The 26877-nt window shown below is 60.1% G+C and overlaps 2 protein-coding genes across 2 annotated transcripts; one reads left to right on the forward strand and one right to left on the reverse strand.

The window, feature by feature from the left end:
* Positions 1–670: 670 nt before the first annotated feature.
* On the forward strand, positions 671–2498 carry AANAT (aralkylamine N-acetyltransferase). Its single transcript, XM_027730199.2, has 3 exons — positions 671–956; positions 1683–1837; positions 2193–2498. Exons 1-3 carry the CDS (start codon positions 800–802, stop codon positions 2496–2498), a joined length of 618 nt encoding a protein of 205 aa, XP_027586000.1. The 5' UTR covers positions 671–799.
* A 1106-nt stretch (positions 2499–3604) lies between these two features.
* On the reverse strand, positions 3605–22995 carry RHBDF2 (rhomboid 5 homolog 2). Its single transcript, XM_027730256.2, has 19 exons — positions 22950–22995; positions 13446–13561; positions 12078–12227; positions 11866–11972; positions 11377–11569; positions 11091–11303; positions 10396–10524; positions 9918–10051; positions 9491–9703; positions 9219–9330; positions 8812–8886; positions 8291–8452; positions 8038–8138; positions 7507–7570; positions 7287–7381; positions 6983–7058; positions 6419–6519; positions 6040–6193; positions 3605–5400 (listed from the first exon to the last, which is right to left on the reverse strand). Exons 3-19 carry the CDS (start codon positions 12201–12203, stop codon positions 4981–4983), a joined length of 2475 nt encoding a protein of 824 aa, XP_027586057.1. The 5' UTR covers positions 12204–12227; positions 13446–13561; positions 22950–22995; the 3' UTR covers positions 3605–4980.
* Positions 22996–26877: the final 3882 nt, after the last annotated feature.

Below are 26877 nucleotides of genomic sequence, written 5' to 3' on the forward strand. Positions count from 1 at the left end.
TGAGTGTGGATCTGACCTAAGAGCCCAACAGAGGTTAAGCTGTGTCACTTATCTGCTGAGTGAGCTGGAGGAGGGCGTAGATCCTGTCAGGTCATGCTGTCTCGAGGAGGTGGCTCTGGGTGCCTCACGTGTGTCCATGCCAGGGCACCTCAGTGCACACTCAGTGGCCTTGCCCTGACCTCTTGTTCAAGCACAGCTGTGCTGCTCCACAAACACAAGAGCATCACAGGGAGCTTATTTTTTGGACCATCTTAGCTTCCTGCAGCCCCATCCCACTCTGCCTGTCCCCAGGGCAGCAGCTGAACTTGCCCCAGGACCCTCCTATCTGATGCTGCCGTGGACTGGGAGATGCTGGGCAGGATGCTCAGCTCCACACCTGCTCCAGCTCTAACAGTCCTAGCCCCTCTCCCTGCTCTATCCCACCATCTGGATCACAGGGCTTTTGTCCCCCTGGTCCCTGGGGTTTGCTCAGCCCACAGCCGGTGCCAGCCTCCCATTCCCCAGCTCACAGCGAGGCCAGGCAGGGTCACCGTGGGCGTGTATTTGCTGTATACACACACACACACACACACACACACACACACACACACACACGCACGTATGTGTAGGAAAAGCGGACAAGCAGCCTAACCCTGTCTGTGATCCACAGGTATTTCTGGCATCTAAGAGTGCTGGAGGAGCTTGGCTGGAATAAAGGGCGCCCGTGCCGCTGGGTCTGGGAGCCGGCAGAGGCTGCCCCGAGCAGAGCAGCGGGAAGCAAGGCAGCAGCAGGAGGAAGAAGAGGAGGAGGAGGAGGAGGATGCCGGCGCTCAGCGCGTTGCCTTTCCTGAAGCCCGTTCACCTGAGGTCGCCCCGCAGGTCGCCCGGGGGCCAGCGCCGGCACACGCTGCCAGCCAGCGAGTTCCGCTGCCTCAGCCCCGAGGACGCCGTGAGCGTGTTCGAGATCGAGCGGGAAGGTAACGGGGTGCCCGCGGGAGCTCCGTCCGCTGGACACGACCCACCCCTTTCCTTCACCAGTCCCTCGTGGGAGGGATACAACAGCCGTGACTTGTGGCCAGGCCACCACGGGCTCCCTAATGAGGTGGGGGAGCTTTGGTTAATGAGCTGGAGAACCACGGCCGTAACTCAGCCTGGGGTGGGGATGATAGGAGGTGATGCCCCGGGCTCAGTAGGACCAGGTGAGTGGGGAGCACCTCTCCCAAAACAGTCCTGTAAGAGCCAGAGGGCAGGATAGGAGAAGGGGAAGTGGGAGGAAGGATATCGTGTTCTCCTATTGCATAGGGGCACTTTGAGATGCACTCCCTGCAACCTTCCCTCTACCCCAGACACCCCAGCTTCCCTCACCCAGACTCACCTGGCCCATTTCTCCCTCCTCTCCAAGGCCAAGGGCAGCTGGAGAGGTGCCAGGAGGGAGGGTTCAACTCAGCACTCACTGCTCTAGCTCTGGAATTAGCAGTGAGAGCAGAGAGCTGGTCACTGGGCTGTGGAGGCTGCCTCTGGAGGAGTTGCTCCCTGAAACCATCCATGTCCCCTAGAATTCCTTTAAACCTAGCAGACAGCAGGACACACGCCATGTCTCTCCATCACATCCTGCTTTCCCTCCCCTACAATGGTGTTGGGAGGTTTTCTGAGTCTGGGTGTCCTTGGTCCCCCTCACTGAGCTCACCATTGTCCCCCTCCAGCCTTTATATCCGTCTCTGGGGACTGTCCCCTCCACCTGGACGAGATCCGCCACTTTCTGAACCTGTGCCCGGAGCTGTCCCTTGGCTGGTTTGAGGAAGGGCGGCTCGTGGCATTCATCATTGGCTCCCTCTGGGATCAGGAGAGGCTCAGCCAGGTAAGACCCTGTTCTTCCCCCCTTGTGCACTGGTAGAGGCACTGCCAGAGCCTGGGGATCAAGAGAAGCTCCCTGGCATCCCGAGGCTACTCACCAAGTCTTCTCCCAGAACTAACTGCTACAGGGCTGCTCTGGTGAAAATGAACCTTCTCTTAACTTGAACAATGCTGTTAAAAAAATCTGCCAAGTAATTCCCCTCAACATTCCTTTTAAAATTAAAAACCCTCCAAGGACGACGGGCGGGAGGGAGGCGAAGCGGGATGGCACGGGGACCCTTCTCCCTTTGGGGTCACGGGGGTGGGGAACCAGCCTCAAGCGGGATGGTCCCGCTAACCCGTGCCTCCCCCCTCGGCAGGCAGCGCTGACCCTGCACAAGGCGCAGGGCACGGCCGTGCACATCCACGTGCTGGCCGTGCACCGCACCTTCCGCCAGCAGGGCAAGGGCTCCATCCTGATGTGGCGGTACCTGCAGTACCTGCGGTGCCTGCCCTTCGCCCGCCGGGCCCTGCTCATGTGCGAAGATTTCCTCGTGCCCTTCTACCAGAAGTGCGGGTTCGAGGCGCTGGGTCCCTGCGAGGTGACGGTGGGGGACCTGGCCTTCATCGAGATGCGGCATTCGGTGCGGGGACACGCCTTCGTGCGCAGGAACAGCGGCTGCTGAGCCCCCTCCGCTCCGTCCCGGCTTGGGAGAGAGGCTGGGGTGGGATAAGAGGCTGCAATCCCTCTCCATCCCCACCACATCCATCTTCCCCGGCTGGCCCTGGCTACAGCTACTCCCTCTGCCGCATCTGCCTTCCAGCCACATCGGCCCGGCCCCATCACATCCCTGCAGGGCTGGGCACAGGAATTCCTGTGCCTGATCCTGCTGGAAGCAGCTCTCCGGGCTCTGCTGGCGAGCCTGGGTGGGCTGCTGGGCCACGAGCTCCCCGGAATGGAAAGGCTTTGCCCTGGTTTGCTGACACACCCAGCAGAGCCCCTATATCCATGTGCTCCCAGCCCTGCACCCCCTCCCACCACCACAAGTGGAGCACGCCCTGTCCAAGCTCTTCCTGAGCAGCCCCCAGACCAGGCAGCTGCCCCCTCTGATCACAGACATATTTCCAGACCCCTTGGAGCACACCCCCAGACCAGGCAAGGGTCCTCACAGTCACCCCACCCCCCCAGACATCTTTCCAGACCTCTTGGAACAGCTGCATCTTGAGGAGCCTCCCCAGGGAGCCAGTCGAAACCATTCGGTCCTCCTTGTCCCAGACCCACAAACTGGTCCAGGAGAAGCCTTCTGCAAACACCTCAGGCTGTTGGGAAGCAGCAAATAAAGATGTGGCAGTGATTTTCTACACAGCCCATGTGTGTTCCTGTCCAATCTCTGACAAACCCCGCCACGAGGCCGGAGGGGGGGCACCAGCTGGCCCAAGGGGAGCTATCCAGCATCCTTTGGGGCACTTCAGCCTCAAGGGAGAAGGGGCAAATCCAGCCTCGGGTCATTCAGTAAAGGGTGAGATACAGGCAGGGGTGGGTCTGCCCATGGGCACGGTCAGGAGGGTCCATGGATGCGGGTGTTTGACTTCTCCTTCTGCTCAAGACCCTCCAAATCCTGTCCCCTCCCAGGGAGGGGTTTGAGGAGCACACCAGGGCACAAGCCCCAAGCAGTGCCCACTCATCCTCCCTCCGTGCCACACCAACCATCACCAAAACAACCAGAACCACCCAAAAGTGCCACATCCCCAGGCCCGAGAAGGGAGAAGAAGCCTTGTGCGTCCCATTAAATACAGGTAGAAATTTATTAAGGGGGGGGAAAACCCACAGCTTTTAGAAAAAGTATCAAAAAGAGACAAATGAGGTGAAGTGTCTGTCTTTGGCTGGAGCAGCAACTGGAGGGACCGAGTAGGGCTGAAAACTGGCCCCAGGGCGGAGGGAGGGATGCAGGTGCCACAGGCTCCTGGGATCACCTGGCCAGTGGTCGTGGAAAGGGAGCCAAGCTCCCAGCCCTTCAATACTCATCCCAGGACATCCTAACTGGGGGATTTCCACCTGCCCCCATTTAAAAGCACTGAGGCCTCCAGCACCAAAGCAACATATAACAGGGGAGACATCCTGGCACCAGCCTGGGTCCAAACCAGCCCAGAGGGGTCACCTGGACCCCAGGAAGGACCTGCCTTCGTGCCATGGCTGATGGGAAGGCAGAGGAGATGCTGGCAGAGCAGCTCAGGGCTGGAGGCAGGAAAGGGGGAAGGCAACTGCCCCATCCTGCACTTCTCCATCTGACCAGCACTGTTTCAGGAAGGGAGAGTTACCTGGGTCTCTAGGCTTTGAAGAAGGGAAAAGAGTAACAGCAGGGACTCAAGGCAGAAAGTGGAAGCACGAACAGCTTCTTGAGAGGTCTGTGGGCTTCAGGAGCAGCCGCACAACCCCCCCCAGGGTGTTTTTCTCTGTGCCTGCCTACTTCACCATGGCACTACAAACACGGTCTGTGCCGCTTCTCCCCTTCCAAAAAGGGAATTTCACTGAAATAAGGGGAAGATAAGGCCCCCTGTCTCAAGTCCTGCCTCTCCATCCAGTGAGGAGTCAGGTGGGGAGGCACAAGCCTCCTTCAGGACCTCAGGGGGAACAAGACTGAAAAATACCTTTGAAGCTCAGCTCTGAACATCTCAGAGCAATGACAGAGACTCCAGGGAGCCTGAAGTGGGGAAACCCTGGGCCTAAAGAGCTGTGGATAAAAGGAAGTGCCCCTGCAAAAAGGGGGTCGTGTTCACAGTATGAGCTGCAGCGCCCAGAGGCACCGAGGTGGGACAGGGCCCAGGCAGGCGGGGACACAGGCTGGAGACCTCGGCAGCTTCACCCCTGGGCTGGGAGTCCAGCCTGGCTGTGGATACACCAAAATTCCACATCCTTCGGCCCTTTCCCCATGCAGGAGTCGGTCCCCAAACCAGTTATGGCTTTTCAGCACCAGGAGGCAGCCCAAAGGGGTGCAAGGCAGGGCTGGCTCAGGCCTGTTCCTCGCTGCATCCCCAGCACTGAGCAGGACCCCAAACCCACCATCCCTGAGGATGAAGCTGTGCCCAGGGCCTGCCCCATCCTGGAGCAGCTGCTGCCGTCTCCCCCACGGAAAGCATCCTCTCCCAGCCCTGTCCCCGCCGGCAGGGTCAGTGCAGGACCTGCTCCAGCTCGTACTTCTCGCAGAACTTGCTGGTGAAGGGCAGGCAGGTGAGATACTCCACCCAGCGCCAGTTCACCGGGTAGGCGTAGAGCCAGACCACCAGCGAGGCAAAGAGCCCCACGAAGACCAGCAGGGACACGATGATCATGGCCCTCTTGCGGTACTTGTCCATCGTGCCGAAGGTGATGTAGGGCAGGAAGGCGAAGGAGAGCAGGAGGCCACTGAGGAAGCCGAAGAGGTGGGCGATGTTGTCGATCCAGGGCAAGAGGCCGCAGATGAAGAGGAAGAGGACGATGCCAGAGAGGTTGAGGAAGGCTTTCCAGGGTTTCTCCAGCACTTGCCAGCTCTGGAAGAGCTCCACGAAGAGGCAGGCCAGGAGGCCGAACTGGGACCCGGCAGGGCCCACCTGCAGGGATAGGGGGAGTCATGGGCAGACCCTGCACATGTCACCCTAGACACATCCCCATGTCCCCAGGGATCATCTCCTCCCCTTGCAAAAGTCATTTGGCTTCTGCATCCCTGTGCAGGCTCCTGTGTGGGGCTCAGGGGTGGGAGCCCCGGCACGAGAGGGAGAGGAAGGGAGCACATCAGGGCCGTTTTGGCAGAGCTGATATTTTCTGTGACTCAGCAGCCAGGAAGCATCACCTCCTCCCAGACCACAGCACCCCCCCAGCCCCATCCTGACGCACCCCCGGGGGGATTAGGGTGCTTGGCGTGATCTCATTTAAAGCCTGAGAGGGTTTGGCTGGCAGCAGATTAGCCATCTGCCTGCCCAGGGCCCCGGCACACACAGGGACACGTGGCGACGTGTGGCACACACGGCATGTGCGAACACCACACGTGGGGCAGAGACACCGTCTCCCCCTGCAACCAGAGTGCCAGCCTCTCACCCTCCCTGCAGCAAAACCTGCCAGCAGATGAGAGCCCTGTGCTCCAGCCCTCTCCCCAAATCCCTGCCAGGACAGGGATGGGGAAGGATGTCCTTTAGTCCCCAGGGAGCTGGCTGGGTTCAAGGTGATGTGGACAGAGTCCCCCCAGGCCTCACCTCCGCCCTGTAGGGCAGGAAGATGGCACTGGCCAGATTTCCCGTGATGCCACTGAGGATGAAAATGATGGAGATGCGATGCCAGCCCGCCAGCTTCTCCAGGTCCCGCAGCACTGTCATCTGGAAGGTCACCGACACCAGGCAGTGGAGGATTCTGAGGGAGAGATCCTGTGTTAGAGACCCCTGCCCAGCCCTCCTACCCACTGCCCCAGGGCACAAGACACCTTACAAAACACCCTCCACAGATAGCACATGTCACCACAGTGTGGGAGTGCCCTTCCCTCTTCTCTCCCACCCCACCAGGGGTCCCAGACCATCCCAATGGACACTCCCATCCCCATTTCCCCCACCCCTGTGGGTGCAGGGGGCTGTGGCTCACCCGGCGTGCAGGAACAGGGACAGCCACAGGCGGTAGAACTGGTCAGGGACCTCTGGGTTGAGGAAGGGCAGGAGCCCACAGACCTCATCCAGGCAGTGCACCTGCAAAGGGAGAGGGTTGGGGGGTGGTGAGGGCTCGGCCCCGACCCCAGAGCCACAGGGAGCAAAGGATGGATCACAGGGATGTGCAGCCAGTGATGCCGTGTGCCAGCTGTGGGGGGACCCTGGGTGGTGTGGGGCACCCGCATTGCCCAGATGCTGGAAAAGGAGCAGCTGAGCATCCCCAGTGCCCCAGGAGATGCTGAAGGGCTGTTTTCTTGCCCAGGATGTGCCTTTCCCAAGGACACCATCGCTGCCCAGGTGAGGCTGGCTCAAGCCCTACATTTCCTCCTGCACCACACCAGCAGGAGCCCAACCAATAGCTGGGGCAAGCCCCTGTACTTTGCATCCCTCCTGCTCACACCCATCCCAACCGTGTCCCATTCCTGACAGGATACTCTGGCAGCAGCATGGCTGCTGGCATCGCATCCCACATCCACGGCCGTGTCTCCCTGGCCCTGCTCACCTGCGAGCAGAGCGTTGCCTCCTCGTGGAAGTAGCCGTGCATGAACTCGCAGTACTCCCGCGTCGTGATCTCGCAGCTGGCAGAGGGCAGGCAGGGGGCTCGCTCGGGGCAGGGCACACTCCCTGCTCCCCTGAGCATCCCCCTCTGCTCCCAGCAGCCGGTCCTGCTGCTCCATGCTTCCCACCCCACAAGGCTCCATAATCTCCCTCCCCACCCTGCCACAGCTCTGGACACTGATGGGACAACAAGAGGCAGGAGGGCAGAGGAGGGAGCCAGGCCGGGTGCCCCCATCACTGTGACCCACCTGCCCTTGGTGCCGATGCAGCAGGGCCTGCCCTTGATCTCACAGTCCAGGTGGGCAAAGCCTGTGTGGTTGGTTTTGGTCTCGTAGGTGCAGATCTAGAAGCAGGAGGGGGAGGAGCCCTGGTCAGGGTCCAGCCCCAGGCTCTGCCTGCAGCCCCCTGCCTGCTCATTGCCTGCTGCCACCATGGAGTCACCAGCTCACGGTGGCACTGGGCTCTTACCGGCCACTTGGTGATGTCATCTGGCCACACGTGGGGTGGGTTGGATGCTGGCTCCTCGCACGTCCTGGTGGAAGCAGGTGGGTGAGTCAGGTGAGTTCCCCCAAGATATCCCTCCCTGCAGACTACTAATGCCCTCAGACACACACACGCAGCCCTGGGACCTGCCCCTTTCCCTGGCTCGGGAGGGATCCTGCCCACCAAGGGGTGTCCTACAACACCCCACAGCAGCTCCTTCCACAGGTGAACCCCACAGCACTCACCCCCACTGACGCCCTGCCCAGCATCACCCATCCCAGCAGAACAGGGACCAGCCAACACAACAGTGTCACCTATTGCTGCCTGCATCTAGGACAGACCCCACTCCAGTTTCCCTACTGATTCCTTCTTCCTTCTCACTCTCCTACAGTAAGAGCCCCTTGGACAGGAGGATTCAAGGCATCCAAACTGGAAAGGCAGCCCTGGGCAGCCCCTCTGCCATGTCCTGCACACAGCCAGGTGATTGTGCCACTTCCACCCAGCTGTCACTTCTACCTGGGGTCCTGGTGACACACAGCTCCTGATGTCCTCTTCTCCCCCGAGCCCATGGCCGGTGCGTTGCTGCCCGGCCACTTGATGAACGTCGCCAGTGTCTCCTGTGGGAAGGATGGAGACTGAGGACGTGACAGGGAATGCACACTCTGACCACACATGTACCGTGCCCCGGTGCTGTGCAGGGCAGAGATGTTTCCCCCCTTTTCCCCAGGGATCTCCAGCAGTTCCCAGTGCCCACGGCAGCGGCACGCACCGAACAGTCCTGCGGCAGGGTCTGGATGCAGCCCGAGTTGTCGTTCTGGACGCAGCAGCCGGAGCCGCGCTCCCGGTCCCGCTCGCGCTGGATGAGCCGCTCCACCTGCCGATCCTTCCGGATGCAGGGGGAGAACTTGGCTCCTAGGTGGATCAGGTCAATCTGGGAGGGAGATGCCGGTCTAGCAGATGCTCTGTCTGCACACCTCCCTTCCCTCCAGCTGCCCCCGGGGAGAGCTCAGCAAGGACAGGGGGTCTCCACAGGCAGTAGACAAGTCTCTGTTACCCCAATGGGGGGAAGGCAGGTGGGAAGGGGATGGGGTCTCTTCTGACCACCCCACTGTGATGTTGCAAGTCCCAGAGGGATGGGGGCACTGAGGGACCAGAGCAGCAGGCTGGAATGATGTGGTCAAGCTCTCCCCCCCAGGGAGAGGAGCACCTCAGAGAATCCCCTCAGCTCAGGGCAAGAGGAGCAGAGGGCAGAGCCTGGAACCAAGGGGCAACGTCTGGCAACGTCCTTACCGAGCTGGGCCCAATCCAGAAGTTTTCCTGCTGGATGTACTTAACACTCTCATAGACCCCCTTGTTCCTCAGTACCTGCCAAGAGAGGCCAGGATCAGCTCCCAGTGGGGAAACAGGAGGTATGGGGGTGCATCCCCTTCTCCCTCCACTCCTGAGAGGCTGAGCAACCTCCTTCATCCAAGGGGAAGGGCTGCTGGGTCCCACCAGCAAGGTTGGAGGGAGAACAGCTCTGCTCCCACCACACATGCTGCTGCAACATGCTGCTGCTCATCCTCCTGCCCTGGCTATTTCCTGGAGCCTCTCAAACAGCAGGAGCCCCCCAGGATGCTCCCGCCTCTTGCAGGGAACATGACACCCTGGGACACTGGTGGTCACAGTCCCCCCAGGAAGATGGCTCTTAAACTTACCAAGTCTGTCGTCACGTGCTGGGCGAAGCCGATGGGGGCGATGCCGTAGGTGCCGATGACCAGCAAGGTGATGAGGATGTGCACAAAGGTGATCCAGTACGTGAAATACGGCCTGCAGGGGACAGGACCCAACATCTGAGCAGCTCAAGGATGGCTGGGCAAAGCGACACTGCAGCCCCCCAAGCCCTGGTCCCCACGCACTGAGGGGGACACACATCTGGGTTACAGCCAGAGTGTGCCGCGCCCATCCCCGTGCCCTCAGTCCCCCTCACCGGTGGCTGTCGGTGATCTCCAGCTGTGACTGCACCATGCTGCTCAGGCTGCGGCGGTACGTCCTGTTCAGCCACTTGCCCACCACCCCCAGCCCGTAGTAGCGTTTCTTGCGGTCGAAGGCAAAGTGTTTCACCTTGGAGGCGATGCGCCTGCCCCGCCGGGGGGCCGCGCCCGCGCCGCCGGACACCGAGGCGAGCCGGGCACCCTCCCGCCTGCGGAGAGAGGAGAAACCCACCACAGCTGCCAAAAGGGACCAGCTGAGAAATACCCCGTGGCCGCAGGGATACCCTGGGATAACGGCTGGGAGCACCTCCTGGCTTCACCCTCCTAGGAGCACACTGAAGTGCCCGGTGCCCTGTGGCAGGGATGGCTGGGGACATTGGCCTGCCTGCAGCAGGGCAGCGCCTGCTGAGAGCTGGTACTCACGAGGTGGGCTGCTCCACCTCGGGGGACACCCTGGCATCCTCCCCCACATGGTGCATGCGTAAGTACGTGGCTGATAGAGGTGGTGACTCGAAGACATCATCGGGCATGGAGTACGTCTCGTCGTGCATGTCCATCTGGAAGGAGAAGGGATATGTGTTCTTGGATGTGTGCCATGGGTCAGAAGCCTCCCCCTGACTGAACATACCCCAGGTCAGGGGGAGGGGGTGATCCCCACTGACATCTCATTAACTGCACATCACAGGGCGTGAAATGTTCCTGTGATGGTGACAGCACTCCCTGGCACCCCCAAGGAGCATCGCCAAGACTGGGGCACAGCAGCCACCGATGCCCCTGCTCGTGGGGCAGAGTGAAGCATTGACACAGGGGTCCTTGTGAGAGCCCTGCTCCACATCCAGCCCCTGTTCAGGGGCACTGGGACAGCCCCCCACCCCAGTGGCCGGCATGGAATGTCGCTTGCCTTACTGAAGAAGGACGAGTCCAGGGTATCAGCAGCATCCACCATGTCCTCATCCATGAAGCTGGGGTACACAAAGCTCCTCTTGTTGCTCCTCCGCTTGGGAGCCAGTGGCTCCAGGACAGAGCGTCCCTTTGGCAGGGGAAGCAAATGAGGGTAAGAAGCCAGAAGGCCCTCAGGTTTCGCAGCACCAAGGGTTTCTCGTAGCTTCCCTCCCCAAAGCCAAGGGGCAAGGATTAAATCCCAGTCAGCCACCATATTCCCCTGTGTGGGAAGGGCTGGCAGCAGGAGCTGGCAGCACGTGCTGCCTTTCGCTTGTCAGAGCCAGCATTGGGCCATGGCCATGTTAGTCAGCATGACAAGTGACCTCTGAATCTGTCTTGTCTCAGTCCCCCAAACCCGTCCCAAGGCTTGCCCAGGGCTCATCAGGAGCAAGAAGGTTGCTGGAGAAGCTTCCTGGCTCCTCAGCAGTGGAACGCAGAAGCTGCTTTTTTCTAAGATTGTCCAATTTTCGCCTAAACCCTTTTTAAGTGGAGCTCAGGTTAAAAACCACCAATCTCGCCTCTCAAACCCACCCTGGAGAGACAGCGGTGTCCACGTAAAGCCAACAGCCAGGAAGCAAAGGTGATGGGCAAGGGACAGAGCTGAAACCTGGCTCAGGAAGAAGATGATGCCCCCCCCAGGCTCCCAAAACTCACGCGGAGAAGGGCTGCGGCCGCCTTGAAGCTCATGTGGGCGACAGACTCCCTCTTCCTGCGGGGCAGGCGGGCGTGGCCGGAGCGGATGCTGTTGAAGGATGCCAAGGAGACAACGCCGGGGGTGAGCGGGGGCAGGACGTGGTGGGGCGTGTGGGGACGGTCGGTCTCGTCAGGGTGGCGGAAGGGACGGCCCCTGGCCAGAGGGTCCACGATCTGCAGGAGGGAAGAGGTGTCAATGCTGGGAGAGCAAGGCTTGGGAGCAGGACCCCCCTCTCCCGAGCTCTACCTTGGGCATCTTGGCAGGCTTGGGCGACTCAGTGCCTTGGAAGGAGGGCACCTCCTGGCTGGGCAGCTCCATGTCGCGATAGGCAGGCTTCAGCTTGCCATACCTCATGCTGCAGTGCAGCAGGCTCTTGCGTTGCCACTGCTGGCGCTTCCCCTCCCAGTCGCTGCTGACACCAAACCATTCCGCTGTGCCCCTGGACACAAGGTGGGCACACCTGTCACACAGTTGGTCCCCTCACTCCAACACCACCATTCCACCCGGGCATCCCCTCTAGCAGGTGGTCTGGGTTGGGGTGTCTCAGCCCAGCCTGAAGCAGGGCAGTTTTGACCTGGCAGGGAGATGAAGGGAAGTGGGGGGAAGTCCTTCTCACATTCCCTTCTGAGACACGACTCTCTATTCCCATCCCAAGCCCTCTGCTGGTACCCACAACAACCTGACAGGGGCCCCTCCAAGTGACCCAGCCACTGCTGGAGCCCACCCTGCCCTCACTTGCGGATGCTCTGGGACAGGGAAGTCTGCCGGCGGAATCCGTGCTGGCGTTCCAGGCGGGGCTCCTGCAGGCTCTTGCTCTTTCGGTAGATGGGGACCTTGGAGGGCTGGAAGGCAGAGCAGGGTGTTAGGGACAGGGGGGCACGGGGGGGTCCCGCAGGGACAGCAGCCTCTCAAACTCAGCATGGGACAGATGCAGCTCCATCACTCACCTCCCTGGGGGCACCATCCTCCTCCGCCTCCCGGGGCGGGATGACAATGGAGAGGTTGGGGGGCTTCTTGCTCTGCAGGCGGCTGCTGCTGGAGCGGCTGCCCCCGTTCTTGTCACCGGCTGACATCTCGGGCCGGCGGCGGTCGGCAGGCTGGGAGGGTGCAGGGAGGCAGTGAGAGGGGAAGAAATACCTCCCCAGGAGCTCATGTGGGGGTAAAAGCTGGGTCCCAGTGGGAGTTGGAGCCTCACCAGTGGGATGTCACCAGACTCAGCCCCCTGTGCCACTGGCTGTGCTGGTGAGACCTTGCCACCGTCAGTCCAGCTGCTGCATCCCCAAAACCCAGGGGACAGACAACGCCTGAAAATACTCAATCCACATCCCCAGACGCACCACAGCTCCCACATGGACCCACCACGTGTTTGGGTGCCCCATGGGAGGGGAGATGCAGGACATTCCCCTCTGGCATGTGCACACACATGCCAGGCTGGGAGACTGAATCCTCCCTGGCACCACGTGCAAGGAGGGGGAAGCTTAACAGTCAAGAGGTGGTTAATTCCTCAAGCAATCCCCTCCCAAGGGTCCCTGCAGTTGGCTCTATCAGGCAGGACTTTGCAGGAAAAGTAATTCCATTCAAGCACAAGAGAGCGAGTCCCAGATCCTATTAGGGGCTATGGGGGTAATCAAAGGGAGGCACAGCCCCCTTTGACCTCTTCCTGTCCCCCCGATCATGTGCCAGTGCACAGGGGACTCACACAGGTCTCAGAAGCATCCCTTGTCCCCATGGGACAGCCATGGCCATGGGGATGGTGTCACCTGCTGTGCTTGCCCAGTGCCACTGGCTGCCAAATGCCAGCTCAATCCACAAACCTGGCTCCTCTACCTGCACAGGATCCCAACAATCAGCCTCCTATGGCTCCACTCTCCTTAGGAAATGTCGCTTGAGCAACCAGCTGAGTGACTGGGATCCCACCAGCCCCCTCTGCAACTGGATCCCATTGGCAGCCCATTCCCAAAGCAAGAGTCAGGCACAGGGACACGTTTGCAGCTCCCCCAGCACTTGGACTCCTGAACACAACCCTCCCCTTTAAACTCCACCACAAGCAAAGCCTGGCTTTAGGAATGTGGGGTGCCCATGGGATCAGGTCCATAGGGATGTGGAAGTCCAGAACCAGCTCCCTGGGGATGGAGAAGCCTGGAGCTGGCGGCACCACTGGGAATTGCTGCCCTCCTGGGCCAGGTGGTGGCCTGTTGTCCCTGCGTTAAAAAAGGGTGCTGGGCTCCTTCTCCAGCACCAAAGCTGGGAGCAACCAACTCCCAAATTTCCCCTGGGGACTCAGCCAGGGCTGGTTCCCGCCAGGGTTTCCTTACCTCATAAGAGGGATCCTGTGCAGTGTCTTGATGGCAAACGCCCACGGCAGCCTTGCTCTTCCTTCGCCCTTCACGCACGGGAGCCCCGGGACACGGCTGAATTCCTCCCCCCTCGCCTGTGGGGAGAGAGGCTGCGATGAAAAGCCATGCATGGGAAAGCAGGAGAGGGCTGCAGGAGCATCCTGGGAGAGGGAGAGCTGAGCTCAGTGCTCCCTGGACCCTGGGGACAGGGCTGCAGGTGGCTGGACACCACGGACACGGATCAGCCTCTGGCACAGAGTGGCAGGAAGATGAAAAGCCCCCATTTACAGCAATGCTCTGTGGTAGGGAACAGCACTGGGCAGGCAGGGAGCTTTCCCCTGCTGCTGCCACGCAAAGCTCTTGGGAAGCAAGACACCCAGGAAGAGCGGGCATGAAACACAAGTGCCGTGCTCACTGTTTCATAGCTGCTGAACTGGGAGAACGCCAGCCCCAGCAAAGAAAACTTTCCGTCCTGCTGGTGAGCTGGAGACACTGTTTGTTTTCCTCCCAGGGCAGCCAGCAATGAGTCTGGGATGCCAGCTGCTCCGGAGAGCTGGGAATGGGAACATGCTGCCGTCAGAGCAATCCTTGGGACACCCTTATCCTCCTCCAGCTCCAGGAATGGCTCTCAGTGGTGAGAGCCAGCAGAGCCAGAAGCACCGAAACCAGAGCCAGATTCTTACACAGCCCCACTCTTACACCCCTACCCCAAAACCCCACCCCCAATTGCCCCCATCACACCCCAGACAGCCCTTGGCCGGGCTTCCCAGCAGAGCAGGTTTGTAGCACGTTGAAAATCCTGGTCTCGCTCCCCAGCAGCTCCCCAGGCAGGGGGGGTGCAGGGGCAGTCCTGGCCTGCCCCGAGGTGACGCAGCTCCCGGGGGAGCTGGCACAGCCCGGCGGGCACCTGCCGTCCGGTCACGCGGCACGGCCGGAGCGGCTTTCACGGCTCGGGGCATTAGGGCAACATTTGGCACTGGGCAAGAGGGGGGAGGAGGGCAGCAGCCCACGAGGGCTCAAGTCTCCTTTTCCACATGAGCTGCGGGCAGCAGCCACCCCCCCCAAGCACAGGCTCTGAGCCACAAGAAGTCTCACCCTGTGCCAGGCAGAGAAATCCCTCGGGGATGGTGGTGGGCAGGTGTTTTCCAGCTCCCCACGTGTTTGGTGCTGGCACCCAACCCTCCAGAGCTGGCATGCTCAGCAGGAGAACAGGCCAGCCAGCGCCTCCATCCAGAGCCAGCCTGCCATAAGCTTGGCTGTCTGGATCCCTATGGTCCTGGGCCCGTCACCCTCCCAGCCCCAGGATGGAGGGCTATGCCACCAGGAACACGGCTTCCTGCCTGGCAGACCTGGCAGCAGCAGTGCCACTGAAGGGCACAGCCCGGCTGTGGGTCCCCAGGGAGCCTCACTCCAGTCCCTGGGTGCTCGGGGTGGATGTGGTGGCTCTGTCCTGGGGACAGAAAAGGGAAGTGAGAGGCGACGTGCTGAGCTGACACGGGGGGATGGCTGAGCAAACACCCTAACGCAGGGACAAGGCGGGTGACAGCAGTGGGGGGTGACAGACATGGGACTCAGCACCCACCAACATGTCCTGAGCTTGGTAGGAGCTGTGCTTTGGGCTAGAAGAAGGGTCCTGGGGCAGCACGATGTCACTTCAGGCTGGAAAAGATATCCGTGCCCTGGGGATGCTGCCATTACCCGTGGGAAGTGATAAATGGGCAGGGGGTGGAGGGGGGTCACCTAGTCTGGTCAATAAGAAGAAATCCCCCACCATCACCACCTTCCCTCCCAGAGCTCTTGCCCACTGAAGCTCACCAAAGCCTGACATCCAGCCACGATGCACAGAGCCCGTGCTCCAGCAGCAGCAGGGGGTGAAGCCCCCATGCCCTCTCAAGAGGGCAGGTGTGTTGGGGTCACTGGGGAGCAACTGGGATGAGGTTTTAGTCTTCAACCAGGCAAGGCACAAGGAAGGTGACCAGGACTGGCTCCCAGCCCCGGGGTGAATCACAGCAAATGCTGACCCAAGGAAGCACACCCAAGGAAGAAAGTGATGGAAAACATGATGTGGCTCGTACAAGGCGTCACCACAGGACACGATGGGATGGTCTGAGCAACACAAAGGGACCATGAGCAAGGCCAGGTGAGCAGAACTGGGACATTCAAGCACAAATGTTGTATGAGACACTGGAGACAACTCTGCAGAGCAGCCCTGGTCAGAGGGGGGTGTATGCAGCACAGGGTTCATAGATGCTTGGAGAAGGATTAGGGTCTCTCTCCCTGAGCCTGTTGGTGTGGGGGGAAGCAAGATTACCGGTGCTGGAATAACAGTGCATCAGGCTGGTGCAATTAAGCTCGAGGAGAAAGCAGCTCTGAGCCACCCAAGGGTGCAGGACAGGAGTGGGACCCCCACAAGCACCCATCACACCCATCACTCAGAGCATGAGGAGCCCTTGCTCTTCCCTCTCCATCTCCACAGGGGAGTGAGAAAGGGGTCAGCAATACCACAGAGCCCCCAAACGCCCCCACAACCTGCACTGCCACTCACACCCAAGAGTCCATCAGGCAGAGCTGCTGCTGCTGCCCATAAATGATTCACAAGCACGTTAAAGACCTCTCTCAAGGCTGGAGCTGCGTTAAAAGGTGCTCCTACAGTTATTAAGAGCTCTGGATAGGAAACTCGATTGGTGTAATTGCTCTGAGCATTGAGCCCCAGTGGACTCACACCCGAGTAGGGGCTGCCCAGAACCTTCCCCCATCCTGCTCCCTTTTGAAGAGCTTTAGACCATTTTCCAGTCTCAAGTTTCAGATCTGGAGAGAAGCAGCCCAGCACAAACAGCTCTTGAAATGAAAAAATATTACTGGGGGAAGTAAAAAGGAAAAATATTCCATCTTCTCCCCACGTGTTCCAGCCCTGTAGCAATGGACTCAGTCAGCAAAACACGCAGGGTTTCACTCTGAGTCTCCAGAGAGGCCCTCTGTGCTTCAGGGGTATTTTAAGCTGCCTTCTCCCTCATCCCTGAGCCACATGGTCAGCATGGACACCCACAGGGGCTTAAGTCCCCATCTCTGTGATGGCTGGGGTGGGAAGATGGGGAGTACAGGTGCCCAGTGGGTGCTGGGATCCCTTCCAGTCCCTGAGGTGTGCAGGCAGCCAGCACACACCTCGCCCACGCTGCCATTAGAACATCCTCTCCCATTATTCTGCGTCGGGCAGGACATTGGGCAACGGCAGCAGGTTTGCTGAGCCCGGGCGGGCTGGGAGCACGGCACGCCCCGGGAGGAAGGAAAGCGCCGGGGAGATAGAGCGTGGCAGCGGGGGGGCTGTGCTGGACCCGCTGATAAGGGCAGAGCCTTGCCCGCGGGCTGGGGAGCGGGGGCCGGGGGCAGCTCAGCTGCTCTCACCATTGCACACGGCAGCCATCCCCCGGGCTGCCCTGCCGGGAGGGCTGGAGTGCTGGGAGTGCTGGAGTGCTGGGAGCGCGGTCCCGGACTCTCTGGCAGACCCGGGTGACGCCATCGTACTGGCATGGAGAGGGAAGGATTTGCCTGTGAAGTCTGGAAAGAGCCATGTGGAGGATTTCCCACGTCCTGGCCACAGCCCATGTCCCACCCTCGTTAATTTTTACCAGTGCAACGACCCCCACCCACCCCAGCAGAGCGAGTGCCGGCACCCAAAGGCTTCCCAGCCCACAGCCCTGGTGAGCTGGGGTCCCTCTGTGCCACTGGCCACCCACCCCACACCTCCCCACTCCCATTCCCAGGGTGACCACACACCCTCACAGCAGAACAACCCAAAACAGGCAGCCCTGCACAAACCCACCCTCTGCTTCCCGCGGTGCAGACTGCTGGAAGGGGCTGCTGGAGGGGATGCTGCTGGAGGGGCCTTGGCTGCGCAGGGGGACCCTCAGCCTGCTGGTCCTTTCTTCAGGCAGGAGCCCAAGCCAAGTGAGGAACGAGCACGTGGAGGCTTTGAGTCACCCCAACGGCTTCGGGAAGAGCAAAGGGCGAAAGTCTCCACCAGCAGCGAGGGAAGCGCGGTGGCTCCACCAGGGAACGTGCAGAGGGGTCGGCTGCTCCTCAGCAGCACTGTGGGCAGGGGCACAGCACCCTCCAGACCCAAGGAAAGCTCTTTTCCAGGATCTGCACAGATCAACACTACCAGGATTGATTTAACTTGGTTTTATCTAAGAACTGATTAATTACTCAGAACTACTCTGATTCCTCATTAGCTTGGCTTAAGCACAGAGTGCGCAGACGTGATGGTGCAAGTGCTTGAGGCCTGGCTGCAGGCCTCAAGGAAGGGGTTGAGGGGTCACAGGTTGGTATTTACCCAGGGGAAGGGGTGCCTACAGGCCTCTGCCTGCCACCCCCACACTGCAGGTCATTACTGAGTTCATTTTCACTTCCCTTCTTAAAGCAAAATTCTTGGTGTGAAAGGACAATGGGGATGGGGGGGGACGTTTCTCCCTCTGGTTCCACTGCAAAACACTAGTTTTGTCAGCAGCTCTTGGTGCCAGGGCTCAGCCTGGGCTTGCAGACTTCCCCAGTCCCCCACTCCTATCTTGGAGCACACTGAGCCACACAGAGCAGCACTGGACTGACAAAAACGCCCCTTACTTGCAGTGTCCCCTCGCTGCGAGCTCTGAGCATCCCCATGCCATGTGGGATGCAGCAGTGGGAGGTGGTGCTTAGCCCTGCACAGGAATTCAGCTCGTCCCAGGGACAAGATGATCCCTGGGCTGGCGGCAGGAGGAGCCCCCTTGGCTGCAGCTCCCTATCTCTGGGAACAGACTCCTTATCTCAACACAGCCATTTCAAGGCTCGTACAATGCGCTGCTCGCCCTGTCTGCCCCCATGCAAAGGGGGAGCCCTGGGTGGACACCTGCAGCTTCCTTCGTTCCCCTTCCAGGGCCAGCAGTTCCCTTGCCCCCCCCCCTTCGCCGACAACCCCTCCCGCCCATCACTCCCTCCTCCCAACCACCAGCAGCCGAACGTGGGTGGGTCACTCCTCAGCTTCCTTCCTTTCACTCCTGATTACCACCAGGCCAGAAGCACCCAGGTCTCCACCCTGCAATGGAGAGCCCAGCTGGGAACAGCTCATCCCCATCCCACACGGTGCAAGCCTGGCACGGGGAATCCTACACTCACCAGTACCCATGGAATGTGATGCTCTCCCCACTGCAGCATCACCATGGACCTGTGCCAGCAACGCACTTTGCAGCTTCTCGGCTGCCAAGAGCTGGTGATGGGGTCTCCCCCACCATCCTCATGCTCTTCCTGCCTGCCATCCCATCCCATCCCTGGGATGGTACACCCACAAGGAAGCCGCACAGTTTCAGTGCAGGGGCTGGAAACGCTGATTTTTAAGGAGCCACCTCCGTGTCCTCCCCAGGAGCACTTGGACTGGGTGCCACCGAGTGCATGAGCTCACTTCACCCTGGTTATGGCATCACCTTTGGAAAAACCTTATGCCAGCGGCACAGTGTTGGCCCCAGCAAGACTTCCCTGCTTATGCCATGGAGGAGCTGAGGGACGGGCAGGACACACCAACGCTGAGTGTCAGGGATTCACCCGGTGAGCACGCCGTGCAGCCTTCGGGCTCACACGTAGCGGGAGGTCACTCCCAGCCCTGCCCCGGCGTTCCTGTAGGCCGGCAAATTACAGGGATAACTCTGTCAAACCCTCAGCACAAGCTGCAGCATGACACTCAGGGAGTGAAGCCATCCCCATGGCATGGGAGGGGGCACACTGGCACACTGGGCATCTCAGGGGCACCGGCCACATCTCCCGTACCCTGAACGGGTCCATGAGACCAGAGGAATACATCAGGAATTATTATTCTTAAGCAATAAAGAAATGAAACACAAGCTGACAGAGACTGCTAGAAGGAGGGCCCCCATTGTCCTGGGAGCTGCAGGAGCCCAAAAAGGAGGCTGTGGATGGGAGGGATGGTCCTGTGGGATGGCTGGGTGTGTGAGCATCCCACTGAGGAGTGACCACACACCACCCATCCGAGCGGGTCTCTGCAGGGCTGGACATGCAGCACAGAGACCATGTGCCCTCCACACTGGTGGATTTCTTCCTCCCATCCAATGGTAGCAGCCTGGGAAAGGCCAAGGAGCATCCCTGGGCACTGCCCTGCTCCCTCCCTGCCCATGTCCCACTGCAGCCTCCAGCACCACATCGAGTGAGTCGGTTTGCACCCGCGCTCTCCCCTCTTGGGGTATGGCCACAGCATCAACCCTGCTCTGGTGGCTGCACAACCCCCCCCCCCAGAGGTGACAAGCAGTGGTTTCACAGGACACCTTTGTGCTTTATGACTCATTTGTGGCATTTCAGAAGTGGGGAAACTGAGGCGCCACAACACAGTAAGACTCCCCTGCCTTCCCACCCCCCTGCTGCACCACAGGCACGTAGCTGGTCCCTTCTCCATCAAAGTCCACACAGCTCCCCCAGATTTCAGTTCCTGGAGGACAAGGGTGGAGGGGGAAGCCCTCACATGGAAATTCCATAAATACTTGATTTCCATAAATGGTGCAGGCTGCTCCCCTGCCCTCCCAGAGCAGTTATTTGGGGGTTGCCCCTGCCCCACGCTCAGCTAACAAGACCAGCACCCCATGATACTAGCCCTCAGGGTGCAGGTCCCCAAGGATGAGGGGGACACAGGGATCCTGTGTGGTGGGTAAGCAGAGGGCAGGGTTGGTTTGGGGACACCCAGCACATGGCCATTCCCAAGGCACCCTCCCTCAGTTCATTCTCCACCCTAAATGCCTCATCAAGAGAGCAACCACCAAACAACTGCCTTTTTGTTGCTTTTTTTTTCTTAAGAAATGGGGATTAAGTGAGAAAAAGGGGTAACAGTGCCAAGGGTTTATTCCATACCCGCCAGCACACACACAGTTTTCCATGCTCACTTAGAGGCCAGGAAATGACCATAAAACTCAAAGCACCACATGCTCCCAAATGACCACAACTCCTGGATCCTTATAATTAAAAGGGACCATGCCCACTGGAGGCTTGTCACATTACCAGTCAACTCACAGCCCAGTAGGACAGTGGAAACCAGAAGTCATTAGATAAAAAGCTCCTCAAGAGGAGGAGAGTTCATGATCCCATCACTTGAGGGCTCATAGAGATTTAAGTAATTAATTTTCAGCCTTCACCAGTTGACTCCTTCGGTACCAAGCCCACACTCACTCCTTGGCCTCAGGTCCCTGCAGGGCTCCCAGTGCCCATGGGAAATGTGGAAATGCCTCGGGAGCCCTGTGTCAGCCCGGGCAGCTCTGCAACCCCCCCAGCCATCTGGTTCTCATCACCTGTCCCCTGCTTTCTTTGGCAATAAGCAATCTTCTGACTCTCGGCTCATCCCAGGGGCTGTTTTCAGGTCGAGAACAACCTAAGGGAAGGAATAAGGATGTGCTTGGGGGATCCCTCAGCTTCACTGCAAGACTTGAACAGGAGCAGTATCCAGGAACAAAACACAGACCCAGAGGACAGCCACGTGCTTGTCTTTCAGCCCAGCCCAGCCAAACACAGCCCAATTTCCCCAGGTCCCACAGCACACCCCAAGGAATGCAGCCCACCCAAGAGAGACAATGCAGCCGGCCCCTTCCCCACTGGATTCACGCCCCTGTGCTTTGCATCCCCAGCCCCCTGAGCTGCTCTCCCAGCATCCACAGGCATCTATTGTTCCTGCTGCTGGCATCCCTGCTCCAGCAACACACGCAGAGCGCTCACACATGCCCCTGAGAGCAGCACCAGGCTCAGCTCCATCTTAAACCAGGGCTCTGTGTCAAACACCACTTTGTGGTTTACCCTTTCTCACTTACAGCACCTCCAGGTGCACCAGTGCAGCTGCAGCGGTGCCAGAGAACCCCCCACCGGGGGAAGCAGTAGCTGGTCACCTGCTTTCCAGCAAACAGGAGCAGGGCAGGCAGAAGCCGCCCTCCAAATGAGCAAGCAGCAAAAGGTGTCTATCACTCCATTAACTGTGAAGGAGCTGGGAGAGGCAGAACCTGGGCGCAGCAGCTGGGAGCCCGGGGAGCCACGTGTGAAGCCAGTGGTGACTGGGGCAGCACAGGCAGAGGCAGCTTTGGTTTGCCCCAGACACAGCTGCAACTGAACCTTTCAGTTCGTTTTGGAGGTGGGACAATTCCAAGCTGGTTATTTCCCACCTGGGAAAAGGGAAGGAGCCAAAGGATGCTCCTTCAGAGGGCAGGAAGGAGGGAGCCAAGTGGGCAGCATTTCCCTGCTCAGGACATCCACAGGACTGTGGTGGGGTGCATTTCCCAACCCTCCAGCTGGGCTGGAGGCTGAGAGTCCAGGACAGTGGACATACTTATTCCACATACTCAGCGATATGATGGGAGTGACCATGCAGGGATTGGGAACATGCAGGCAGGAGAAGGTCCCAGCTCCCCGTGGTGAGAAGGATGACGCCACACTGGGGAAGAAGGCGGACACTTCCTCTTGCCACAGGGACCCAGCAGTGGCCATGAAGCCTCTCAGGTCCCTTTCCCCCTGTGGAACATGGGCATGGGGAGCTGAGTGAGAGCTGCAGAGTCCCAGACCACGGTGGGCACCTCCATCCGACTGTGGGCAAGCCTGGAAGAACGGCCTCTGCCCCGTCCTGATGGCCTGTCAGCAAGGCAGGGCAGGATGGGGTAGCGCTCAGCCTCACCCCTCTGTCCCAAACCTGGAGGGCCAACAGCAGAAATCCAACTGGCTAAAACATCCGCACACAGCATCCCTCTGCTCCCGGCGGGATACACCTACGGATGGAGGATAACCGCGTCCTTCTGCTCTGGGAGGGTTTTGTCTGCCTGCGAAGGGCTGGTGGCAGCACTCACCACTCCAGGCAGCACGTGCGAGTCTTTAACCAAACCTCGAACCAGCTACAACAACAAAGCCCCGCCGGCACCGGAGGATGCTCGGGGGGCAGGGACCCGGCCCCCTCCCCTGCCCACCTGCCCTCGCCCGCGGCGTCGAGGCTGCTCGCCCGGGGAGGGGGAAAACCAGCAAACACAAACAAAACCACACGCCCGCCTGGTTATCGGGCCATCGGCGCCAGAAAGTAGGTTAGGGCTTTCCTCCCTTGCTTCGGCCGGGGATTGGGCAGGGTTTTTCCCTCCGGCTGGGTCACTCCGCCGGGACACGCACCCACTTCCCCCCGCGATGAAGAGGAGGAGGAAGAGCCCGGCCCCCGCCATCCGTCCGGAGGCAGCGGGCAGGGAGCGGGGCACGGCCGCAGCCCGGGCAGGGGGACCCCCGGCCGCGGCGAAGGGCCGGCGGGGGGCCGGGGCAGCGCCCACCCTGCACTGCCGGGGGCCGGGGCCGGGGCCGCGCCGGGCCGGGCGGGACGCGCGGGGCGGAGGAGGAAGCTGGCGGGACGCGGCGGTCACAAAGCGGCAACAACCGAAACGAGGCACCGGGACCCCCCGCCCCGCCCCGCCCTGCCCTGCTCCGCTCCTCGACCCCGCTCACCTCGGCCCGGTGCCGGTGCTGAGTCCGGTCCCAATCCCAATCCCGGCCCCGGTCCCGCCGCCGCCTCCACCTGGGCCGGGCGGGGCTGGGGGCGGGGCCGGGGGCGGGGCCTGGGCGGGTCACGGGGCGGGGTCTCGGCCCCACGCGTGGGGCTCCCGTGGGCGCTCCGTCCCGCCCGCCCCTCACCGGCCCCATCCCAGCGGGATCCGCCACGGGGGGCTCAGCCCCTGCCGCCTCCCCCGAGCCCCTGCCCCGCGGAACCGGGCACGTGGAGCTGGGCACCGCCACCGGGGGACCGGCGCTGCCAGGGCCGGGCGCAGCTGGGACCGGGCGCTATCAGGACTGGCCACTGTTAGGATCAGGGTCTGTTAGGACCGGTCGCTATCGGGACTGGGCACTATCAGGACCGGCCACTATAAGGACTGATCACCAGTAGGACCACTCACAATCAGGACCGGTCAGTATTAGGATTGGTCAGTATTAGGGCTGGTCACCATTAGGACGGGTTACCTTTAGGACCAGTCACAATCAGAACCGGTCAGTATTAGGGCTGGTCACCATCAGGACCGGCCACTATTAGGACCAGTCAACATCAAGACTGGTCAATATCAGGACCATTCAGTATTAAGACCAGTCAGTAATAGGATCAGTCACCATTAGGACTGGTCACCATTAGGACCCATCACTCTTAGGACTGGTCAGTATTAGGACTGGTTACCATTAGAACCAGTAACCATTAGAACCAGTCAGTGTTAGGACTGGTCACCATTAGGACTGGTCACTCTTAGGATTGGTCACCATTCGGACCCACAGGCACGGCCCCCTGGCCCCAGTTCCAAGCACTGGGCACCTCGGGGTGCTGGGCAGCGTGGCGGGCACGGTGCAGGCTGGCACAGCCCCGAGGGCTCCGCAGGCCCAGGCACATCCTGGTGGTCAGGCCAGGTGCTGGTGACGCAGGCGGGGCTGGGGCAGTGGGCAGCGGCCACAGGGCCAGTTGTGTCGGCTTTTACAGTGACTCATCCAGGGGCTGGCAGAGCTGAGCCCCCCAGAGGCTGCCACTGCTCCACCACCATCGGCGCTGGGTCACTCTTCCACAACAGCCTCACATTCAGCCTCCCACAACAGTCTCACATTCAGCTTCCTCCCATCCCGGGAGGAGGTTGGGTGCCAGGAGGTTGGGTGCCGGCAGGATGCAGGGGGGAGGCTGAGGAGAGGCCTTTGCAGTTCCAAGGTATTGCTGAGGCCTCTATACAGGACAATATGCCCTGGATTTTGCCACACAATAAACTCTTGATTCACAAGTTGCAGCAGGTCTCAGGTGAGCACTGACTGAGTTTACAACCACGACCAGGAATTTTATGCCTCGCTATCAAAAATTGCAATTTTCCTTTATATTTCTCTGACCCGCAAACCCACTGTGCTAAAAGTGTCCTCAGGTCCAGCTTGGAATCTCTGATGCCTAGTAGGGCATTGAGCTTGTGCTCCCAGCACCACTTCACCTTCCACTTCCATGGCTCAGCAAATCTGCTCCCGGTTCCTGGCAGAAAAAAGGGTGGGGAAAGCTTTTGGTTCCTGCCAGTTCCTTTGAAGTTGTGATTTGAAGCGGGTGGAGAAAGGGAGAGCCCGGCAGGTGCCAGGATGGGTGTCTGGGCATGGGCACCCCAACATGGGCTGTGCCACGGGGTGGGTGAGTGCTCCCCATCTGTGACTCAGGGGTGAGGGAAGGGTGAGGTGGCGGTGGCAAGTGGGGACCTGTGCCAAGGTGCCAGGCATGGACTTCTCCCTGTGTTTGGGAAGGGACAGAACAACCTTTGGGTGAGACAAACAAAGACTGACAAAAAACCATCACTGCCGTGGCCCTGCCTGCATCCTGCTCCAAGGCTGGTGTCCTGCGGGATGTGTCTTTCCATGGATGTGTCTTTCCAGAGGGAAAGAGAGGAGGGTGTCTGCCACCTGTGCCAGCCCTACCAAGCATTGGGCAATAAGGAAGCAAAAGAAATGGCTGAAAAAAACCCAAGGGAGCAATGACAGGGTGTTGCGTCACTGCTGGGGAGATGCTCAGCAGAGCCCTTCCCTCTGTGGAGCAAACCACCCACAGCCTGGCCAGGAATGTTCTGGCTGGCCTGTCTCCAAAGGAAAGCAGGGAGGGGACACAGTGCTGTGCACCCTGGCGTTGGGAGACCATCCTGTGCAGGATGTTGGGAGCCCCCGTAGCGATGTGCCAGGCCCAGGGCTGGGACATCTCAGCAAGAGAGTTTTCTCCTCCTTATGCCATGAAACCCCCCAGGGTGGGATCCGTCCCCAGCAGCCTGGGGCCAGGCAAGGTCCTGCTGCTCACTGCCCACCCAAGGCTCAAGGCAGGGGGCTGCTGCCAGGGCAGGTCCTATCCTTGGGTATGGGGGCACATTGCAGGAGATCTGAGCAACATCAGGTTTCACCAGAAACCACAGCTGAGAAGGTTTCAGGGGATTTTAAAGAGGATTTTCAGGGGCCAGCTCTGCCCTGCTCCCCTCAGCCTTGGTATCCTGTAGCACCAGAGCCTTACAGTCCCTTCCAATCCAAACCATTCCATGATTCTGTGATAATTCAGGGATGTTGAAGGAAGGCATTTGCTCCCATGGCTGCTGCAGTTTTTCCTGCCAAAGATGCTGGTACACAAACCTGGATGCCAGTGGGGCTGTGACATGTGACAGCCCAGTTGTCCTGCTTTGGGAGAGCTGGCAGAGCCAGGAGGCTGCTCCCTGCTCCCTGGGGAAAAGGAGCCCTGCATCCCATGAGTCTGACCTTCCCTCTCACCAGGTACCTCCAGCCCCAGCTGGGGGACAAAGGTGAACAGTGTTATGGGATGGGGGCCCCTGCCTGTGGAGGGGCTCCAGGAGCCTGGCATCAGCTCCAGTGACACAAGGGGACAAAAGATCCTCATTTTCACAACCTCGGAGTTCTGGTGTTGTGAAAACCCCACACTGCCATCCCAAGGCTGCAGTCCAAAGTTTCCTTGTTTTTCCAACTGCTTCCTAGAATGTCCAGGTTCTCCAGGATTTTTCCCCATTGTTGGCTCTTTACGAGTCCCACATCCAGGTGTGAAATCCCCCCAGTTGCTCCCACACACAGACAGATGGGTTTGGTTTGTGTCCCCACATCCCCTCATCCCCTGGTCTCTCAGGACACAACCTGGGGGAAAAGACCTGCGTGGAGAGGACGCATCTTGCCCCAGCCCTCGCCACCGTTTTGGCCCCGTCGTGTCCCACTCTCATCCTGTCTTACCTCCCTCAGGGTACGAAATGCCCGTCCCCGCTGCCACCATCCCCCAGGCCCGCTAGGAGCCAGCAGAGCCCCTGGCAGGCTGTGCCAGCGCCGGGTGCTGCAGCTGGATCCTGCTGTGCTGCCATTCCCGGTGTGAACGGCAGAGGCCAGGCCGTGGCCGCGCTCCGAGCGGGGTGGAAGCTGTTCCAGCAGCAGCAGAGTATGCTCAGCCTCTGCCATCGCTCAGCACTCCCTTCTCTTTCACCTCCATCCCACCAGTGTCTGCTGCCCCATCCCCGCTGGTGTCACAGCTGTCACCCCCGCCCAGCCCCCGGGGGACACGGGACACCCTGGGACCATCTGGTTCTTGGTGCTTCACGCAAAGACGGGAGAATTTTTTCCTGTCATGCAAACTGGGAACTCAGGTCTGGTTCTGTGAGGGCAGAGCACGCGGAAAAGCCCCCCCAAGCCTTTCCCACTGGCATCACAGTGTTGGCGGCAACGGTGCCACCCAGCTGTGTGGCAGATGGAGCTTGTCATGTCATTCTCGCCTGCCTGTCCCTGCTGCTCCTCTGCCCCAGCCATCGAGGGGCTGGGAGGTGGGGACCAGCATCCATCACCCACCAGTACGGTGCTCTGCAGCTGCCCTGAGCTTGGTCACCTTTGCAGACACAGGGATGCTCCT

The sequence above is a fragment of the Pipra filicauda genome, unplaced genomic scaffold (assembly GCF_003945595.2).
Source record: "Pipra filicauda isolate LSUMZ 115617 unplaced genomic scaffold, ASM394559v2 scaffold80_size11013439_pilon, whole genome shotgun sequence".
Taxonomy (NCBI): domain Eukaryota; kingdom Metazoa; phylum Chordata; class Aves; order Passeriformes; family Pipridae; genus Pipra; species Pipra filicauda.

What these genes read in the sequence shown, in the direction of transcription:
- AANAT (XM_027730199.2), top strand. Translation starts at nt 800, where the DNA reads ATGCCGGCGCTCAGCGCGTTGCCTTTCCTGAAGCCCGTTCACCTGAGG. An exon ending in GTTCGAGATCGAGCGGGAAG is followed by an intron (nt 957 to 1,682) that starts GTAACGGGGTGC and finishes GTCCCCCTCCAG; the next exon opens with CCTTTATATCCGTCTCTGGG. An exon ending in ATCAGGAGAGGCTCAGCCAG is followed by an intron (nt 1,838 to 2,192) that starts GTAAGACCCTGT and finishes CCCCCTCGGCAG; the next exon opens with GCAGCGCTGACCCTGCACAA.
- RHBDF2 (XM_027730256.2), bottom strand. Translation starts at nt 12,203, where the DNA reads ATGTCAGCCGGTGACAAGAACGGGGGCAGCCGCTCCAGCAGCAGCCGC. An exon ending in AGGATGGTGCCCCCAGGGAG is followed by an intron (nt 11,973 to 12,077) that starts GTGAGTGATGGA and finishes TCTGCCTTCCAG; the next exon opens with CCCTCCAAGGTCCCCATCTA. An exon ending in TCTGGATTGGGCCCAGCTCG is followed by an intron (nt 8,453 to 8,811) that starts GTAAGGACGTTG and finishes TCTCCCTCCCAG; the next exon opens with ATTGACCTGATCCACCTAGG.